At 36.9% G+C, this 19270-nt stretch overlaps 1 protein-coding gene across 1 annotated transcript in view; it reads left to right on the top strand.

Annotated features, from left to right (window-relative positions):
• The window catches only part of CMSS1 (cms1 ribosomal small subunit homolog), a 380184-nt gene extending 361134 nt beyond the window's left edge, over positions 1–19050 (top strand). Inside the window, exons 3-10 of the mRNA XM_042955247.1 lie at positions 1618–1689; positions 3471–3600; positions 7050–7109; positions 8227–8329; positions 11482–11542; positions 11977–12064; positions 17254–17342; positions 18737–19050. Coding sequence (XP_042811181.1) covers positions 1618–1689; positions 3471–3600; positions 7050–7109; positions 8227–8329; positions 11482–11542; positions 11977–12064; positions 17254–17342; positions 18737–18820 — 687 coding nt within the window. The 3' untranslated portion in view covers positions 18821–19050. The remainder of the gene's footprint in view (positions 1–1617; positions 1690–3470; positions 3601–7049; positions 7110–8226; positions 8330–11481; positions 11543–11976; positions 12065–17253; positions 17343–18736) is intronic.
• Positions 19051–19270: the final 220 nt, after the last annotated feature.

Genomic DNA, 19270 nt, shown 5'->3' on the forward strand with positions numbered 1-19270 from the left:
TTGAACATGCTCTTAGCGCTATCATTTGCTAGATAACAAAATGAAACAGGTTTCTACATCTGCTTCCCAAAAGCCTTGATACTAGTGACAAGATACTACAGTAAGCCTTGAGGGATCTGCTAATCATATCCAGGCCTTTGCCTTAGGAGCATGAGCTGAATGTTGGCTAGTCTGTAATTGGACTCTTATGACCATCTGGCAGCTTCTGTGACATATTAGTGGCCTTGGCCCAGTTTCTAATTGGCATGTACCAGCATCAAACTGGCATGTATCTGTATCCACAAGACAGCTTAACTTTCTAAATAAGAGAGGTCATAATATCTTTCTTTTCTTCAGCTATGATGCAATTGCTTTTGGCAGGTCTTTTTGTTTTAACTGAGAAGAAGCAAGATTCCCTTCTTACTTTATTCCTGAACCTTTTGAATCTACTTTTCTACTAACTGCAACAGTCTAGAAACTGCTTGCTTGTCCAGGCCCCACGTCTTGAAGAAATTATATATATATATATATATATATATATATATATATATATACACACACACACACATACACACATACATGCATATATACATATATACATCTGGATTCAGGCCATAGGCATTCTTAATCTGCAGGCTGTCTGCAAACTTTAATAGAAAGCTTCATCTGTAATCATTTTAAACAGAGCCAGTGGAGACAAGATTGTTTGAGTTAGTAGCTTACCAGCTTAAACTGAGTACTTTCTAGTTAGAATGGAAACTTAATCCAGGAAAAACTCAAAATAAGTTTTCACTTATATTTTATATCTTACTTGGCAACTTGTTTGAAAATGTTGCATAAAAGAACCAGCACAGGAAACATTTTATATTCCTGCTTATGATTAATAAATATGGAATCTGAGGCATTCTATTTTATAAATCAAAGTCTTGATCCAAATCTCCTGCTTTTCTACATTACACACACACACACACACACACACACACACACACACACACACACAAAACCTCAGGGTAAAAATAGCACTAAACTGTGTAGGGTACTCAGGGGTCAAGACAACAGACAAAATTGATTACTCAGAATGCCATTGTGCTGAGACTTTTGTCAGACCATCAGCAGAAACATTCATTTTGTAGTCACTATAGATAAGGCATTTGGTGCAGCTGTTTTTATAAAAGTATAAGTAAACGTGTCCTACTTCAGTTTTTCAATGCTTACTGAAAGAGGAAAGGAATGGGTAACAAAATAATAAACCAATGACTTGGAAATACAGGCTCACACTTTGCTAGTTCGTGGAAAATGCCAGTCACACTAGTCAAAGACTTTCTTACCACATCTTAATTTTAATCACATCTGTTTCTGCCAGTGTTTTACAAACCTGGCCACTGTCTTCAATCTTTAATACCCTGAACCACCACTTCAAACATACATATACACTCACTCACACATTTTGACCTTTGTTCAAAGATTTTTCCAATCTCAAGTCATCTGCACTTTCCGATTTTCTCAAATTCTCTCAGCCCAGTATTACCAAGATACTCTGAAGAATACGTTCACGGCCTGGGTACTTTGGGGCACCTACCATTAGTTGACACCTCATGCTGCTAAGATGAAAATTTCCTCATCTGTATCTCTTTACAGCCTAAAGAATGTTTCTTAGTACAACCAAAGGAAACAAAAGAAAATGCTACCAAGACAAGGAAGAGAAGAAAGGTATTATTAATATTTTCTTACAATGTCTTACAACCCCAGGTGATTTACCTCACATTTCTATATAGTGTACTTTGATGAGGCAATTATTGTAATTCCCACTTTAGAGATTGTAAGATTTAGTGAGGTTTGGTGACTTTCCTAAGGTGGTTAGTATTAAGTCTTTCTGTGGAGGTTAAAATAAATTCTTCAGATTCCTGTTTCAGTCTTGTGGAGGCACCATACATCTTTGTTCCCCACCTTTGTTTTCATTGTTTTTAGTAGACAGACATGGATTTCTAAATCTAGAAGGATCCCAAAGCTGTCCTGCTCGCTGGCTCTGCCCGAGAAAAGAAATTTACCAACTTCCTTTTCATATCTATTTCAGTTTTTAAAACCTTACATCCTGAAATACTAATAAAAAGAAAATAATAACTAGATGAAGGTAGTATAAGGCATTTCTGACTCTTAATTTGGAAACATAAAGCAAAAAGCTGTCCTTTCATTTTAATGCTTGCCTCTGAGTACATGGAAGGCTGTACTGCTCCTGTACAGACTTTCTCATGGCTCAGCCTTGGAGAAAGCATAGTTAGCTTTGACCTTCCACCACAGTTGTGAAAACAGCAGTGTAATTCTCTCCCTGCCAAGAAGGTCTCCTGCAGAATTCAGCAGAGGAAATATGACGGGGATTAGAGGAAAGAAGATGGATTCAAACCAATTCCTTAACAGCAAGCTTTTAGAAAACTGAGGGGGGGTGTGCATATGTTTTCTTTGCTCACAAATGACAAAACAGAAAGATGGGCGATGCCAAATTGGCTGAGATTTGGCAAGTCCTTAAAGAAGTGACTTTAACTTCTCTTTGATAGCTTATACACTAATGGCCTTCAGGAGTGTTAAGTTCTTGGTGGCTCAAGGTCAAAACTGTAGCTAGATAGTTTAGCTTTGGCTGAAGTCATGCTAAAATGTGCCTACTGGTGACATATTTTTAAAAGTTAACTCATTTGACAGAACTGACCATTCTTGGCAGTGGTATAGAGATGAGGATGTTGTGGAAAGAGGAGAAAGGGCTGGAGTAGGGGTGGGGAATGGCTCTTTGTGGATCTTTGGTGAAATATTAGAAGGAAATGAGAAGGGAAGTTTATGATGAAAATTAACTGAACAACTGTGTGTTCCTAGTACATTGCAGGCACTCAGTAAATGCTACACAAATGAGTCCAAATCAAAATAGATGCTGTAAAGTCTTTCCTGCTCTGCTTTTCGTGGGGCCACTTCAAGATTCTCTCCCAAGACTTGAGGATTCAGAGTCTAAAGTCCCCCTTTGCAGTGGGCTCCAATGCTCAGATTACCCCTGTAGGTTTTACTTTAATCCCAGAAATCCAAATGGAGACTCGCGGCCTTAAAAATCAGGTAGCAAAAAATTCTCAAAACTCTTCTCTCCCAGGAATAAAAACCACCTAAAGATTAAAGAGAAATTTCCACAGCAACAAGATTTCTTGACTTGTGATAGAAAATAATAGAGCCCTATTATGGAGACTCCCACAGAAATTTCAGTTCTCCTGGAAGCCATAGACCAAGAACTACAAGGAGCCTTTTAGATCGCCCATTCATTTTTGAAAGCAGTAGTTACATACAAAAAGTATTAAGTTTTTTCAAGCGTATTTATTAGAACTCACATTCATACTCAGCTTTCACCAAAATTTATGTGCAGTTTAAATACCAGAGGAATCAACCTATTCTAAGCTAATGCCATTTTAAAATCTCTCTTCCTGGGTTTTTTTTTTTCTTTCTTCCTTCTCATGTCTTAGAAGAAGATTACTGATGTTCTTGCAAAATCAGAGCCAAAACCAGGGACTCCTGAAGACCTACAGAAGCTGATGAAGGACTATTACAGCAGCAATCGCTCAGTGATTGAGTTAGAGGAACTAAACCTACCAGGTACAGCCAGACTTGTTTGGTTTTTTTCCCTTCTTTTTTTTTTTTTTTTTTTTTTTTTTTTTTTCTGTACTGTTCTGAGGTTAGTCATGTAGCAAGACTCAGTGTTATTGATATCAATTTTCCTGATGAGGAGGAGCAAAAAGGTTCATGGCTACATCTCAGCCATTGAATTTGATGTATTTTCCACATGCTAATACTCCTTTCCTCAACCTAATAGTTTTAACTGTTGAATGGTTCCTTTATTAAGATGCTAAATGGCATTTGTTCAATCTAATAGAAAGATTTGTAATTGCATTTTTTTCAAAAGGCTACTGTTGAGTGTGCATTTTTTTAGCATTCTTCAAGGAGTAAGAATCCCTACTGGGTATAGAAGATAAATTAAAATAAAGATAAAGCACATATTTAAAAGTATAGATATGAAACGTTAATTTACTCATCTTTTATAGACAAGAACTTTAGCTTCAATAAGCTTTTAGTTTTGTTGTTGTTGTTCTTATCACAGATTTCTAGTTACAGTTTTGTGTTTATGGTAGTGTTTTGGGTTCCAGGCCAGACTTTCAAGCAAACTATCTAAAGATAGGGATAAAATTCTGCATTTTTAGCAAAGCTGACCCCTCACCCAAGCTGATTCTCTACTGTTGTTTGAGATCTACTGCCTTAGAATATTTATAATTAAGTTAAAGATATTGCAGAATTCTTGAAACAACTAATTTTAATTAATTTAGAAATTTCTGATACATCCTGGAACTCTTTTGGGTGGAGATTAAAGAAAAGAGATGTTATAAAAATCACACAAGGTTTGGGTGCCACTGTTTCAGATGAGCTATTTTTAGATTACTAGGGACATCTAATTACTGCTATTGGAAAAGGTCAAGGGTAGCTTGATTTCCCTTTTCCATTACAACTTTATGCTTTCTAGAGACTTAAGAAGCTGAAAAACTTCCCATGCCCTGAATTTTTATAATTCCTTTGTGATATGCTTTTGAAAACAAAATGCACATTGAATTTAGAGACAGGAGTGCCCCCTGCCTCTTTTCCAAAAGGAATACGCTTTAGGAAATTTAAGGAGTGCATTTCCACATGAGGGAGATCTGGAGTTTTAGACCCACAAAACCCCAACGGCTCCAACAGCAGTTAGAAACCACTTCTCTCTGGGTATAGTTCTTTTGAGGAGAGCTACGTCCTGACTGCTGTTTCGCAGGTACAAGTGTTATAACAAAGCCTCCTTTCCAAGCTTAACTGAAGTTTGCCTCAATGGTCTTTTTCCTTATAGTTCTTTGTTAGAGTATACCTTCAACTTCAGAAGAATTTGTGAGATAGTGGGGTCACTGCTACTCTGTATACTTATGGGACATCATAAATCTTAGTTTTCTAGTATTGTAGAGAATCAGAGGTCAGAAGAAACCTTTAAGAGTCATTTGAGTTGCATAGTGAGTTTACATTATATTATTACTATATTACAGTTCAGTTGTGTAGTTAAGCAAGAATGTGTGGCCATGGCTCGGTTTAGGAAGGAAGGAAAATGTTAAAAATACTTTTATAGATAAAAAGAACAGGTTTTCATTTTCAGTTAAGAAATTAGGCCATTCTGAGACACAGTGAATAAGGCATTGTAAGAACGTTCAGGGGAGAAGATCCCAGTAGGTACACTTATGCGACCAAGGACCGAGAGGAAGTCCACGATAGGTAAAAGGAGGGACACACTGTGGGTTATTTGGAACAGGCTCCAGTCAGGGGCATAAATATAAATGGATATAGATCATAAAGGATTGTTCCTATTTGTTTGCTGAGTGTCTAAGGGTTTTGATTTGAGATTATTTGTGTCTGTAGGGCAGGAACATGTCTTTTCAATTAATATTGTTCACTGTACATTGCAAATGTCATACACATGGGCACTTAATTAGTTTCGAGGCAGGAATCTCTTGGAGTTAACTCAGCTGACCTCCTGAGGGCTGCAGTGTGGTTTAGATCAGTGCTAAATGCCTGTAGGCTAGCAGCAACTGAATCACCCAAGAACTTAAAAAGCAAATCCCCAAGCCCACTCCCAAGGAATTCTGACTTACTAACAAAAGGAGTCCATCCCAGGAATCTATATCTTTTATAAAGCTCTTAGGGTGAGTCTGATCATATCCAGGCTTGGGAAATTACAGTTTTAAAGACCATGAAAGGCTCTACAGTTGTATAGGAAGCAATATCTTTGAAGTTAATTACATAATATGAGTTATATATGCTGGGTCACAATATAAATGTCATTTAATTAAGTAATAGTTTACTCCTTGGCACTCTTCAGTGTTTATCGAAAACCTTTTTCCTGTAGAAAGAATTAAAATGATAAACATGATTTTCCTTTTTTATTTATACATCTCAGGTACAGAGTTAATAATGCTACATAATTGCTAGACCATGATAGTCCTTGGTTGAGCAAGACCCCTATATTTTATTTAAGTGTTATATTGTCTTTTACTGTGGTGCTGTGTTGTATTTTGATGCATTATTCCCACTCTTCCCCAATCCACACTCCTTTTTACATTCCCCATAGCATTCAGTCTAATGTGTTAATACATGTTTTTAAATGTGTATATATGCTTGTAAAATGTCATGTCATTGTATGTGTGTTCATTTTACAATTTATCTAAATGATGTGCTGAACTTCTCATTTTGTTTTTTTTCTCACTGAGACCTTTTTTGAGATATGCCTATCTGGCTTTATGTACATCAAGTTCATTGCTTCTAAATGCTACATAGTATTCCAATGATTTTATCTACCACATATTGGTCATCCATTTTCTTAGATACAGACACCTGGGTTGCCTTGTGCTCCCCACTATCACAAATGCTATCACAATGCTAGGAGAAATATACTTGTGTATGTCCCCTTATAGACCGCATAAGAATTTCTTTCCATCATTTACTCAGGAATGTGATCATGGGGTCATAGGGTGTATACAACTTAATTTTAGTACTTTCCAGAATAGCTATTACCAGTTTATACCTCCACCTATATTTCACAAGAGTTTTATCACCCTACATCCTTGACAATACTTGGTATTATCCATCTAATCATTCCCATTCTAATGTGTGTGTAAAGTATTATCTCATCATTGCACTAATAGGCACTTCTATGATGACTAGTGAGTTTGAGCATCTCTACATAGATGTGTTAGCTATTTCCCCTTTACCTTTGTGTATTGCTTATTCCATAGATTTGAAAAATAAACATACTTCATTAGTCTGTTTCACTACTCTAAGAAATTATGGCTTAAAGATTAAAGTTTAAAGGTTAAAGTTTACTTGTTCTTGTTGCTGCTGTTGTTTTAAATACTGGACAACACTTTAAAATATATAATGAGCCCCCATTCACTAATGTTTTACATCCTTATTCATTTAATCTGTTTTGATCATGTGTGTGTTGGCAAAATCCTCTACAAAGCATGTTTGTCATATTCTAGACTCCTGTTTCCTCAAAGCCAATGATTTGACTCATAGTCTTTCATCATACCTAAAAGAAAGTAAGTAAACTATGATTTTCTTTTAAGTTATTCACCAAGTTGTTATTACTTCATTAAATACTTCATTACTTCTCTTTTTGAGAGAAAGAGAGAGAGAGGGCATGACTGGGAGGCAGAGAGAGAGAGAGAGAGAGAGAGAGAGAGAATCCTATGAGGGGCAGAGAGAGAAAGAGAAGCAGGGCCCACCTGAAGTGGGGCTCATGTTTTATCTGAAGTGGGGCTTGAGCTCACCCAATGTGGGACTCGAACTCATTAGCCATGAGATCATGATCTGAGCCAAAGTCAGATGCTTAATGACTGAACCACCTAGGTGCTCAAGATCCATCTCTTTAAAAACTTCTAAGACTACCTTTAAAAGCAAAACTTTCTACCTAAAATGGATTTGAAATACATTTTAAGGTCCATCTCTTAAGGTCCATCTTGGTACTAATTTCTGTTTATTTATGTTTATTCCTGTTTTTCTCTGGCTTTGAGAATTTGGGTTTTGGTCTCATTTTTGGTTTATAATAAATTAATATTAGTATTGGTCTAGGAATCCAGAGAATACTTGGTATTCTAGGACTTGGTATTAGAATACTTGGTATTCTAGGACTTGGTATTCTAGTACCAGCTCCCTGCTGTTTGACCTGGGACAAGTCACTGTGTATTCCTCTGGGACTTGATTTTGTTATCTGAAAGATAAGGAAGTTGGACATGTGATGTCTATTCTAGCTGTGAAATTGTGAAATTCTGTTCACATGCTCAGAACTCAGATCATGGCTATTGCACAATCTAATTTCATCTTTTCAACATGTATTGTGGATAGCCAGTAATAAGCTAGATTATTCATATTAGGTAGTCATCTATTTGTGGCTGACAATGAAATAGTTTACACATAAAGATTTAACATTTCGCTAATCATATTTAGCTAACTTGGCATATTGTGTGCTTTGTGTTATAAGTTAATGATTTTTCATTTTAATCTAATATCTAGAATAACCAGATAACAGAATCTACATGGTACTCATTATATTTTACTTTAATTAAATACTAACAAAGAATAATTGGAGAATACGCAACTTTGGGGGCCCTATTTTGTTGTATTTAGAGTAATATTTTTCTAATGGTCTTTTTTCAGTCTGCCCTAAGTGGGTAAAACTTCGGAAAAATCATAATGAGAAGAAATCGGTCCTGATGCTGATCATCTGCAGCTCTGCCCTCCGGGCCCTGGAGCTTATTAGGTTGGATGCTTCACCCATTCATTTCATAAATGTTTTTTTGAATAACTGATACGTGTCAAGCTGATACGCTCTGTATGCTAGAGATGTAACAATGAACAAATAAATATACATCATAATGTCAGGTAGTGTCAAGTTATATAAGACAAAATAAAGCATAGCGAAGGGATAGAAGGGAGTGGGGGGCTACTTTTAAAAGTGTTGTCACGGGAGGCTTTTCCAAGGAGAATGACATTTGAGCAGAGACATGAACAAAGTGAAGGAGAAAGCCAAGCAGATGTCTGGAAGAAGAGCATTCCAGACAGAGTGAACAGGAAGCACAAAAGGCGCTGGGACGCAATGTTACCGAAAGATTTTGAGCAGGGGAGTCACATGATCTGAATAATCATTCTAAAGGATCACTTTGGCTGCTTTGTGGAGAACACGCATTGTAGAGGGCAAGAGTCAAAGCAAGGAAATAATACGAGCAATAACCGGTTGGAAGAAATAATGGAAAAAAAGACCTAATTTAAAATAATAACAAGAGGGGCGCCTGGGTGGCTCAGTTGGTTAAGCGTCTGACTTCAGTTCAGGTCATCATCTCACGATTCACAAGTTCAAGCTGTGTGGGGCTCTGTGTTGACAGCTCAGAGACCGGAGCCTGCTTCGGGTTCTGTGTCTCCCTCTCTCTTTCCTCCTCCCCTGCTCATATTCTGTCTGTCTGTCTCTCTCTCTCTGTCTCAAAAATACGTAAACATCAAAAAAAAATTTTTAATAAAATAAAAAAATAATAACAAGAATGGAACACCAGAGAATAAGCTTACCAAAATCTATATAAAGAAAATATTACACAAGCCACTCAGAAGATCTGGAACAGACAAAAGGGTATACTATATTGTTGAATAGGAAGAGTTGATGTTATAAAGATATCTGTGTTACATAGACTAATCTACAGATTTCACAGATTGCCAGTGAAACTGCAATAGAATTGTTTTTTTTAACTAGATAAGCTAAAGTTCAAAGTTTAAAGATAAGCTATAGTTCTAAGTTCATAAGAGAAAATACAGAATAAAAAAGATCTGGGGAAATTCTGATAAAGAATATTAGTGAGAGGATACTATGCCTATAGTATCTATCAGATTACCAATGGATATATATTACAGAGTCTCACTAATCAAAACAGTATGGAACTGGCATATGCGTGATAAATCAGACCAGTGGAACATAATTGGAAGTTTAGAAACAGGCCCATATGCATTTGAAAATGTAGCGTGTGGCAAAGGTGACAAATCAGTAAGGAAAGATGGATTATTTAATAAATGGTGTTGGAACAACTACGTAGCCATCTGGAAAAGTAACTTTGGATCCATATCTCGCCTCTCATACCAAGATAAATTCCAAATGGACTGAAAATTTATATATAAAAATTATGTTTTAAAGATAATTTGTCAGTACTTTACTAAGTGCTTTCACATACCTTTTCATTTACTGCATTCTTGTAGAAAAAACAAAAAGGGCTCCTTCCACTGGATCGGTGGTAACATTGAGCTTTCGGAAAAGAGCCATCAGAGTTAAAAGGGGTTTACTGGGACTAGCCCTCTTCCAGGGCCAGGCTCTGTACCAGACTTTGACAGGAGATAAAACAAAGGAAAATCCAAGTCCTGGAGAAAAATAAAGTGAGGTGCAAATGTAGACGCTCAGTAGCTATTTAGCATCTATTTTTCTAAATGAACTAATCTGATTATGAATTTAGAAAAGTAGTTTTTAAGTTCTTCCAATTCTCCTTTCCCCACAAGACACACACATTAACTTGCATCACACACCCTCTCAATAAAACAAGTGTTTCTTGTGACATATCTGCTCTAAACACAATTGATCTTCAAGACTCCACCTGCTTCTGGGGCAGTGCTTGCTGGTTCTGAAATCATATTAGTTCATACTGACTTTTCAGTGTTCTAAAAACTACCACCACAGAATTCATTTCAGATTCAGACGTTGATGGCAAAAGAGGTTGGCCTGGAGATGACCTAAAAACAAACCGTCAAATTGATTTGAGCTTTTACTGCACATAAATACTTTTCTGAAGGGCATAAAAGCACTATGTTGTCACACTTCATTTACCAATCCTGTGTTCTTCTGTGTCGTTCATAATACTATGATATACTTCAAGGTTAGGTGATTTGCAAAAAGTGATTTCTGAGCTAGCACAACAAGCCCTATTCATAAAGACTAATGGTGAATAATTCTAGCTTTTCTAAGAATATCTGTTCTCTTGAGGACCATGAATTAACATTAAATATGTCCCCTAAACTATCTTCCTAGTTAACCTTGCCATGGAGAAAGCTTATGTGTGAGTAAAAATCAAGCACAACAGAACGTGTATAGCATAATTCACTATCTTGCAAACTCATGTATTCCTACTGGTCAATAATATTTCTCAAAACATAATCATGATATATAAAGGAAAATAATATTACTGAGCAGTATTCCCTTGTTAGGTCTATTACCAAACATCAATTAAAAGATCGTTCTTTTATACTTTTATACCCGTTGATACCAGAAGCATTTCCACATGTAAAATTTTCACAAAAGTTTCACTCTGCAAAGTAGAAGGTGGGGGGGCTGCTCTGATTGAAAGATAAGCCTTCTCCTCCCTGCCAGCTCATTCCCAGCAATCTGCCACAGCAGCCACATACAGCCTTTTGTTAGATGCCCTTGGGCTCCACAGAGCACAGTCTGAGATCACTGTTCTATGATATTGGTTGCAACTAAATTTTGAATGAGAACTATACTGCAGAGTTTAAAGATAAACTCTCTGCCAGGGACCTAAAATATAGACATTCTGTATTAACAAGTGAAGGGCAGATCCATATTTTTCAATTATCAAAGAAACCTAAGTAAAGCTAACCTTGTGTATGAGAGTTAGAAGCAACCCAGATACATCCTGAATAAAAAACTTCCTCACTTTCCTTCCAGAGTGGGGCTGACTTGAAAATCTTGGAATTTTTTTGTGTACACACACACACACACACACACACACACACACACATGTGCTCATAGTTAAACACAGAATTGCCATATTCTTTTGAATAAAGCAAAACATAATACTTTAGTAGTCAAAGTGGCCTGCAATGGGTAAGTTTTCTTAGGCAATAATGTGGGTTTTTTTTCATTAGGTCGATGACAGCATTCAGAGGAGACAGCAAAGTTATGAAATTATTTGCAAAACACATAAAGGTAAGCAAGGGCCTGTGGTTCCTGATGGGCGATGTAAGTTATCCTTAAAGGCCACTCCCAGCTTTTTCTTATCTCCTTAGCTGATATTTTCTTTGTTCTTATATAACATATTTAACGACTATTCTGGTGTTCTTTGCATTCCCTGCTTCTGCATGCCCACCTGCCCCCACAACAGTCACAACTCCTCTGTGCGCCAAGATTTTTCTACAGAAGCTGAGAGCTGACCCCTGCATTCTCTGAAGATTCCCCAGTTTTATAGGGCAATGCTTTTCTATCTTGACTTTAACTTTCATTGCCCTGGATGCTGAGCCTAAACAAGAGTAGCCCATTTGCTTTTTTACTTCCTTAACTTTTGGATAAAGTGCTCTAAATTGGCCTATGATTTGCACTTTCTAAAGACTCTTCTTTCCTCTCTTCTGTCTTGCAATAAATAGGTCCAGGAGCAGGTAAAGTTGCTGGAGAAGCGTGTTGTGCACCTGGGTGTAGGAACTCCAGGAAGGATTAAAGAACTCATTAAACAAGGTATGAAAAGAGGCGCTGATATGCCTACTTAGTACTGGGAGTTTGCCTTACCCCCCATGTGAGTTTAGGAAACCACATTTGTGATATAATGAAACCAGACTTCTGTGTTGCTTGGGGAGTTGGAAACTTAGCTTTGTGTCGGTAGAGCTAGCAAGCAGGTGTGAAGCAGTAGGGAATGGTAAGGATTGTGGCAAACTTCAGTACATGTGCCTACCTACACACAGTCAGATTCCACTTGCTTTAAGCAGGTTAGTGGATCCACAATTTCCACCAGTTTGCAACCTCTAGAATTTGTAGAGCTAGATGAGTTGATTATTTCTCTCTTAATTAATTGAATCTTGGTTCCCCAAGACTTCCATTTCAGTTGAGGGCTTATATATAAAACATGTTGAAACTAAAATGAGGTTTCTATGGATGAAATACGGGTATTCTAGAGTGTTTCTCCCAAATTCATTTCTCTGTTAGTATTTTACCCAGAAAGTATTCCAGACAACATCCACCGCTGGGTTTTTATAATTTGTTGGCTCTCTCAAAGTCAGTAGCCTAAAACTTGTTAATCTGCTGATGATCTTATTACCTGTTTTACCTGCCAGACTGATTAAAGATTTCTTTTCAATACTCACTTCCAAATTACTTATTTAATATACTAATAGAACTCTGTTACAATTGGAACTAATCCTAGATTTTTTAATATATCTAAAAGTAATATGTTCATCAATGTAATAACTAATATAGAGATGGTCATTTGCCAAGAAGCAAACAAAAGCTTAAAATACTAGTGTCTCTTTCCAGATGAAAATCATCCAGGGTTAAATGAACCCACTATGTACAAAGGTCTGTGCAATTACAAAGAAGTGACAGACTTGCCAACCCCAGACAAGGAAGGGAAGCACAGTTTTTGAGTTCCTACTTGCACTGGTGCTATGCCACACACTCCTATGTATCTCAGTAAATATTCATGGCACCCTTGCATGCTAGCTTTTTTTTTTTCATAGAAGAGAAAACTCTGAAGCTCTGAAGGATTAAGTGGCTATCCCACAGTCTCTTAGTCTAGGCGTTCCTAGTTCTAGAGGCTTTCCCCCTCAAAGAGCTCCTGATCCTTGAAAAGATAAATATACATAGAATGAGATTGACAAAATGAGGCACTAAATGCCAAGGGCCAAATGAGCACCTCCAAGTCCTATAAGAGTGGAAATAGATTATTATGGAGGCTGAATCTGTATGGAAGGCTTTACAGAGAAAAGGGTCTTTAACTGATCTTTGAAGTATAAGGAGGATTAAAATAGGATCTTTGAAGTATGAAAATGTGAGAAAAACAGGAATAGGAGAATCACTGAATCAGAAGAGGGCAGGCAGATACACATGACTGAGATACAGTGTTAAGCTCTCATGGATTCAGACCTTCAGAATCAAATCCCAGATCCAGCAACTGACCAGCTCTGTGACCTTGGCAAGTTACTTAACCTCTCTAAATCTTTTTCTGTATTCAGATGAGGGATAGTGATAGTATCTTCCTCCTGGGATTGATATGATAACAAAGTGCCAATAAAGAATTTCACACCCTAAGGACTCAATAAATGCTAGTTATTATTTTCATTAAAGAGAATAACTTCCTTGGTTGGAAACTTTGTGGGCTTTAGTAGCTGGTGATTGAACTCGAAAGGAAGTCAGATTGTGGAGGGAGGACTTTGAACACTAAGTTGAAGAGTTTGGATTTTTGTCTTGTAGACATAGGAGGGCATTGTAGTGAAGGAACAGATGAGAGGCACTCATACCCTACCTGTGAGACCGTTGGGAGAGATTGGTTGGGCAGCAGGAGGGTCCAGGGATGGACCCTGCCTCTCGCACAGCTCTTAGCCAAAGATTCATCTCACTCCCCCACCTCGAATCCAGATGGTTGTCTGTATGTCACCAGGAACCCCATGCAATAGGGCCACTCTTCTCCATATTTAAAAGAGAGAGAGAGAGAGGGAGAAAGAGAAAACGAAACTCTACATACGTATTGTTGAGATTTGATTTCTGGAGAGTAGTGAGGACTCAGTGTGAAAGCTTATTTCATTTAAGGGGTGAAAAAATCATTTAAGGATCTATTGATTTTTTATAATACTAATGAAAATAACTTTTACTTCTGATTCTGATTGGATGCATGATTTAATATTCATTAGCCACAGGTGTTAGGCTACATACAAAGCATTTAAAGAGACCAATCCCAGCCCTCTAGAAACTGGAAATGTAACAAAGCAATGGCACATAACTCGTTTTATGTAGCTGTTTATGACTTAAGATGTTTATATGTAAAATATATTAAGGAAAGTTTCCAGACTTCAAAAGATATCCCATGACATGGAATCTGTACAATTATAGACAGAAGTATATTGTTTTAATCTAATAATAAAGCAGATTTTCTGACTATAAGAGCCTTTCAAAAATGCAAAAAAGTACAGAAAAGAAAATATATCACTTTAGAGAAAATCACTTGTTAGATAATACTGAATGTATTTCCTTTAGTCTTTTTTCTATGCATTTATATACTTATTTTTGTAAGTGGAGATCATGCTATATATCATAATTTTATAACTTGCCTTTTCCACTTAGCATATCTTATGAGGACTTTCCTCATCATGAAATAGTCTTAATTTTTAATTTTTTAAAATTTTTTTATTTGTTTTTGAGATAGAAACACAGAGAGTAGGAGGGGGGCAGAGAGAGAGGGAGACACAGAATCTGAAGCAGGCTCCAGGCTCTGAGCTGTCAGCACAGAGCCCGACACAGGGCTCAAACTCACGAGCTGTGAGATCATGACCTGAGCTGAAGTTGGACGCTCAACCAACTGAGCCCCCCAGGTGCCCCTTTAATTTTTAATTTTTAATGGCTGTATAATATGTACATAATATTCAACTTGTTTTTACAGTTTTATCGAGATATGATTAACATATAACATTGTATTAGTCCAGTGTGTACAATGGAATGACTTTATACATATATAGCGAAATGATTACTACAATAAATTTAGTTAACATCAATCACCTCAAATAATTATAAATTTTTTTCTTGTGATGAGAACTCTTAAGATATACTGACTTAGCACCTTTCAAATATACAGTACAGTATTAACTACAGTCACTGTGCTGTACGTTACATCCCCAGACCTTATTTACTTTACAACTGGAAGTTTTTACCTTTTGACCATCTTCATCCATTTTCCCCACCCTCTCCCTTTGGCATCCACCAATGTGTTCTGTATGAGTTAGGTTTTTTTAGATTTGACATATAAGTGAGATCATACAGTATTTGTCTTCCTCTGTCTGACTTATTTCACTTAACATAATACCCCCAAGGTCCATTCCTGTTGTCACAAATGACAGGATTTTCTTCCTTTTTATGGCTGAATAATATTCCCCTGTGTCTGTGTGTGTGTGTGTGTGTGTGTGTGTGTGTGTGTGTGTGAATTTTCTTTATTCATTCATTGATGAATACTACGGGTTGTTTCCATGTCTTGGCTATTGTAAATAACGCTGCAATAAACATAGTGGTGCAGATACCTTTTTGAGATAGTGAGTTCGTTTCTTTTGGGTATATACCCAGAAGTAGAATTGCTGGATCATATGGTAGTTTTATTTTCAATTTCTTGAGCGTCCTTCCATGCTGTTTTCCATAGTGACTGTATCAATTTACATTCCCACCAACAGTGCACAATAGGTCCCTTTTCTCCACATCCTCACCAGCACTTATTATCTCTTGTGGGGGTTTTTGATAATATGATTGATGATTAGTGATGTTGAGCACTTTTTCATGTACCTATTGGCCATTTGAATGTCTTTATTGGAAAAGTATCTATTCATTTCCTCTGTCCATTTTTAAATCAGATTAATTGGTGTTTTTTGCTGCTGATTTGCATAAGTTCTTTATATATTTTGGATATTAACCCCAAGTTATATTGATTTTTAGTAATTAGATAGGATACCTGGATTATTTCTAAATTTTTGCTATTATAAATAATACTGCAATGATCATCTTTGCAAGTAACTATATTTAAGTTTATTTCTTTTTTTAAAAAAAAGATTTTGTTTTTAAGTAATCTCTATACCTAATGTGGGGCTCATACTTAAAACCCCAAGATCAAGAGTCACATACTCTACCAACAGAGCTATGCTGGTGCCCATTAACTACATTTAAGTTTCTGATGTTTTTATAGTGATATGTCATAGAAAGAAAAGTATTTCATCAAATAGTAAGCATTTTAAGCTTCTATTATATAATGCTGTAGTGCCTTCCTGAGAGACTATCTGTTTGCTCTCCCACCAACAGTAAGTTATTTTTAAGGGTAGACTACCAACCCATTGTCCTTCTCAATTTATCATTTTTAATTTTGCAGAGGGAAATTTAAATAGGAGTCATTATAATTATAAGAAGAATGAAAAAGTCTTTTGGACAGAAGGGGAAATACTGAAATAATCACAGAGAAGAGTTGAGGGGAAGCGCTGCAGAGGAAGGCTTCAGTTATGTTTCCACATGTCACATGAAACAGCTTGGGGTAGTGGGAAAAACTAACTGTGACCAACTCTGAGACCTCTGAGGAACAGACAATAGCTGAAGTCCCCTCCAGCCCCACATTCCATAATTGTCTCTAGATAGATAGGAAGACAGAAATGGAGTCCTTAAGTGGTTTGCTAGTCTTCTCAAAGGGTAGCACACTTTGCATAGAACCCATTCATATTTACCTCCTTTTCTGCCTAAAATTAAACCTCAAACACCAGCCTCATCCTTCTGTCCATTCACCTTCTCAGAGTCATTCAGACTCCATTGGATTCAATTCCTCTGAAAGGCCACACCTAGATTGCAGGATCCATCTTATCAAATTCCTGTCAGGAATGAGACCTCACCCTCTGGGGCTTCATGAAACAGAGTCTTGGGATTGATTCTCTGCCAGGATTTGAGCAGTTGACGAGCTTAGCAGCTTCTCTGCTTCCCTCAGAATCAGTGATAAGATTATAAGGAAAGCAATCTCCGAGTTCTGCATTTGTTTTCCATCAGGCGAGGGCTGCACTTAGTGTGCAGAGATTAGTTGCTGGGGGAGAGGACAGCAAATGAAGCAAAAAGCAACCTGGAGACTAAAAAGTCATTTGGATAAGCTTCTATCATAAGGTTTTGCTGTAGCAACTCTCTCTCTCTCTCTCTGTCTCTTTCAGGTGGCCTTAATTTGAACCCCTTAAAATTTCTGGTTTTTGACTGGAACTGGAGAGATCAGAAGTTGAGGAGGATGATGGACATTCCCGAGGTACCGTGTAACCAGCCTTTAATCTTTTTTTCTTCAGCTTGAGCTTAAGTTCAAACACAGTAATAAAGTCATTGACATCGGGAGCCAGCAAATTCTGGCCATTGAAATTCTTTCTGTCTTTTAACTCTGAAGTAACTGCAGTTATAAAGTCCATCTCACCCCTTAGACCTAACTGTATCCTTTCCATGTCTTTTGTAGGAATCAGCTTTGTTTCTTCATTAAATGACCAATGGCTTCTGCCCCACTGGGGACCACATCTGTACTGTACCTTTGAGAAACAGGAAGCTCTGGAGGACTTGGCATATTTTTGTGTGCCTTGCTTTAGAGACATAGTCATCTTTGTCTTTCATCTTTACAGATGCGCTAGGGAGTGGGGGCACAAACTTGCCTCATGGCCTGCATCTCCCATACCCAAAACCTCACTCACTTAATATAGAGGGCTATTTTGGTTTGGGGTAGGGAAATTATTTTGCTGTCTCAGTGAATTAAAACTGGTTGAATGCCTTTGTGGCCACATAAGCATTAGCTTATTATATATTTATGAAAGTAATCTGGTATCATCAAAATATGAAAAATTGATTTTCCACCTACTGTGTACCATGGAGCTAATTTTTCAAGCTAGCCTGATGTTTAGAAGTATCTGTTGGAGAGAAAAGGGTTTGTGCAATAATTAACATGACTGCCAGTCACCAACCATCATGGCAGTAACTATCAAAGAATTTGAAATTAATTCTCCAAATGTGCTGAATGAATTAATTTACCACATAAAACTATATATAGCCCCAGAATGACCAAACCTGATTATGATTAATCAGTGAGTTATATCAGATATCAGTACAAGTTAAAAGACAACTTTCTCAGTTTCCTATACACACACACATCCTGTCCCCTGAACTGACTGGGTTTTTTTAAAACCAGTTTAACAAATTTGATGTTAGGCACATGAGGCCATATTTAATTATTTCAGTTATAATATTAAATCTGAGTAATCCACCATGAGTTTTCTAATTATAAGAAATTGTGTCAAAAAACCACCTTTTTATCCATAGTTATTTTTATTATGTTGATGTCATTCTTATCAGTTATCCTATATTGAAATATGTGTGTAATCTAGGCATACTTTGGGTGCTTTGAAACATCTTTGTATAAGATTTTTTTTAATGAGATTTTATTTTGAATGGTAACAAAAGGGCACTTTAATGAAACTGATGTTTTATATAGTATCTCTTCCTTTACTTAAGTAAATATTTCAACTCTGAATAAAACACAGGTTAGGATTTTTGCCCTCCATAACAGCTATCTAAATACCAGGATGTCCAGATGGTTGAATTTATTCACCAAGACCATCTTTTCTTGATCTTAACCTCTTTTTCCCCCTCTTGTTTCTCTTTTAGATAAGAAAGGAGGTTTTTGAACTTCTGGAAATGGGAGTCCTCAGTCTGTGCAAGTCAGAATCTTTGAAGCTGGGCCTTTTCTAAGTCTGGGTCCTATGAAAATTCCAGTTTTTATGGGATTTGCATCTCGTTTAATAGCTCTGGAATATTGCAAGCACTCAGTAAATATCAGCTATTGTTTTATTATGTTAACTGCATCACCAGATGAATCACTAGAAATTTTTGATGGAGATTCTTTGACAAAACTGAAGCTGTCCTTTGCCAACCTCTCTGTATAATAAAGTATCACCAGCTTGTGTGTGATTTTTTTTTTTTTTTTGTTTTTTGAGCAGACTGAGTTTTTTTTCCACCCACTGGGCTCTGATGTTACTGTGCAGGAGCAGGGAAAGAGCAGTTGGGCAAACCTTAGACAAGCCCCTTCCCTCTCTGAGCCTCAGTTTCATCAGCCTCAAAATGGGAATGATGTCTCTGAGGACTGTTGAGGATTCCATGTGATGGTACTCATGGAACAGATTTCTAAACTAAAGCCTGGTC

Source organism: Panthera leo, chromosome C2, assembly GCF_018350215.1.
Source record: "Panthera leo isolate Ple1 chromosome C2, P.leo_Ple1_pat1.1, whole genome shotgun sequence".
Taxonomy (NCBI): Eukaryota; Metazoa; Chordata; class Mammalia; order Carnivora; family Felidae; genus Panthera; species Panthera leo.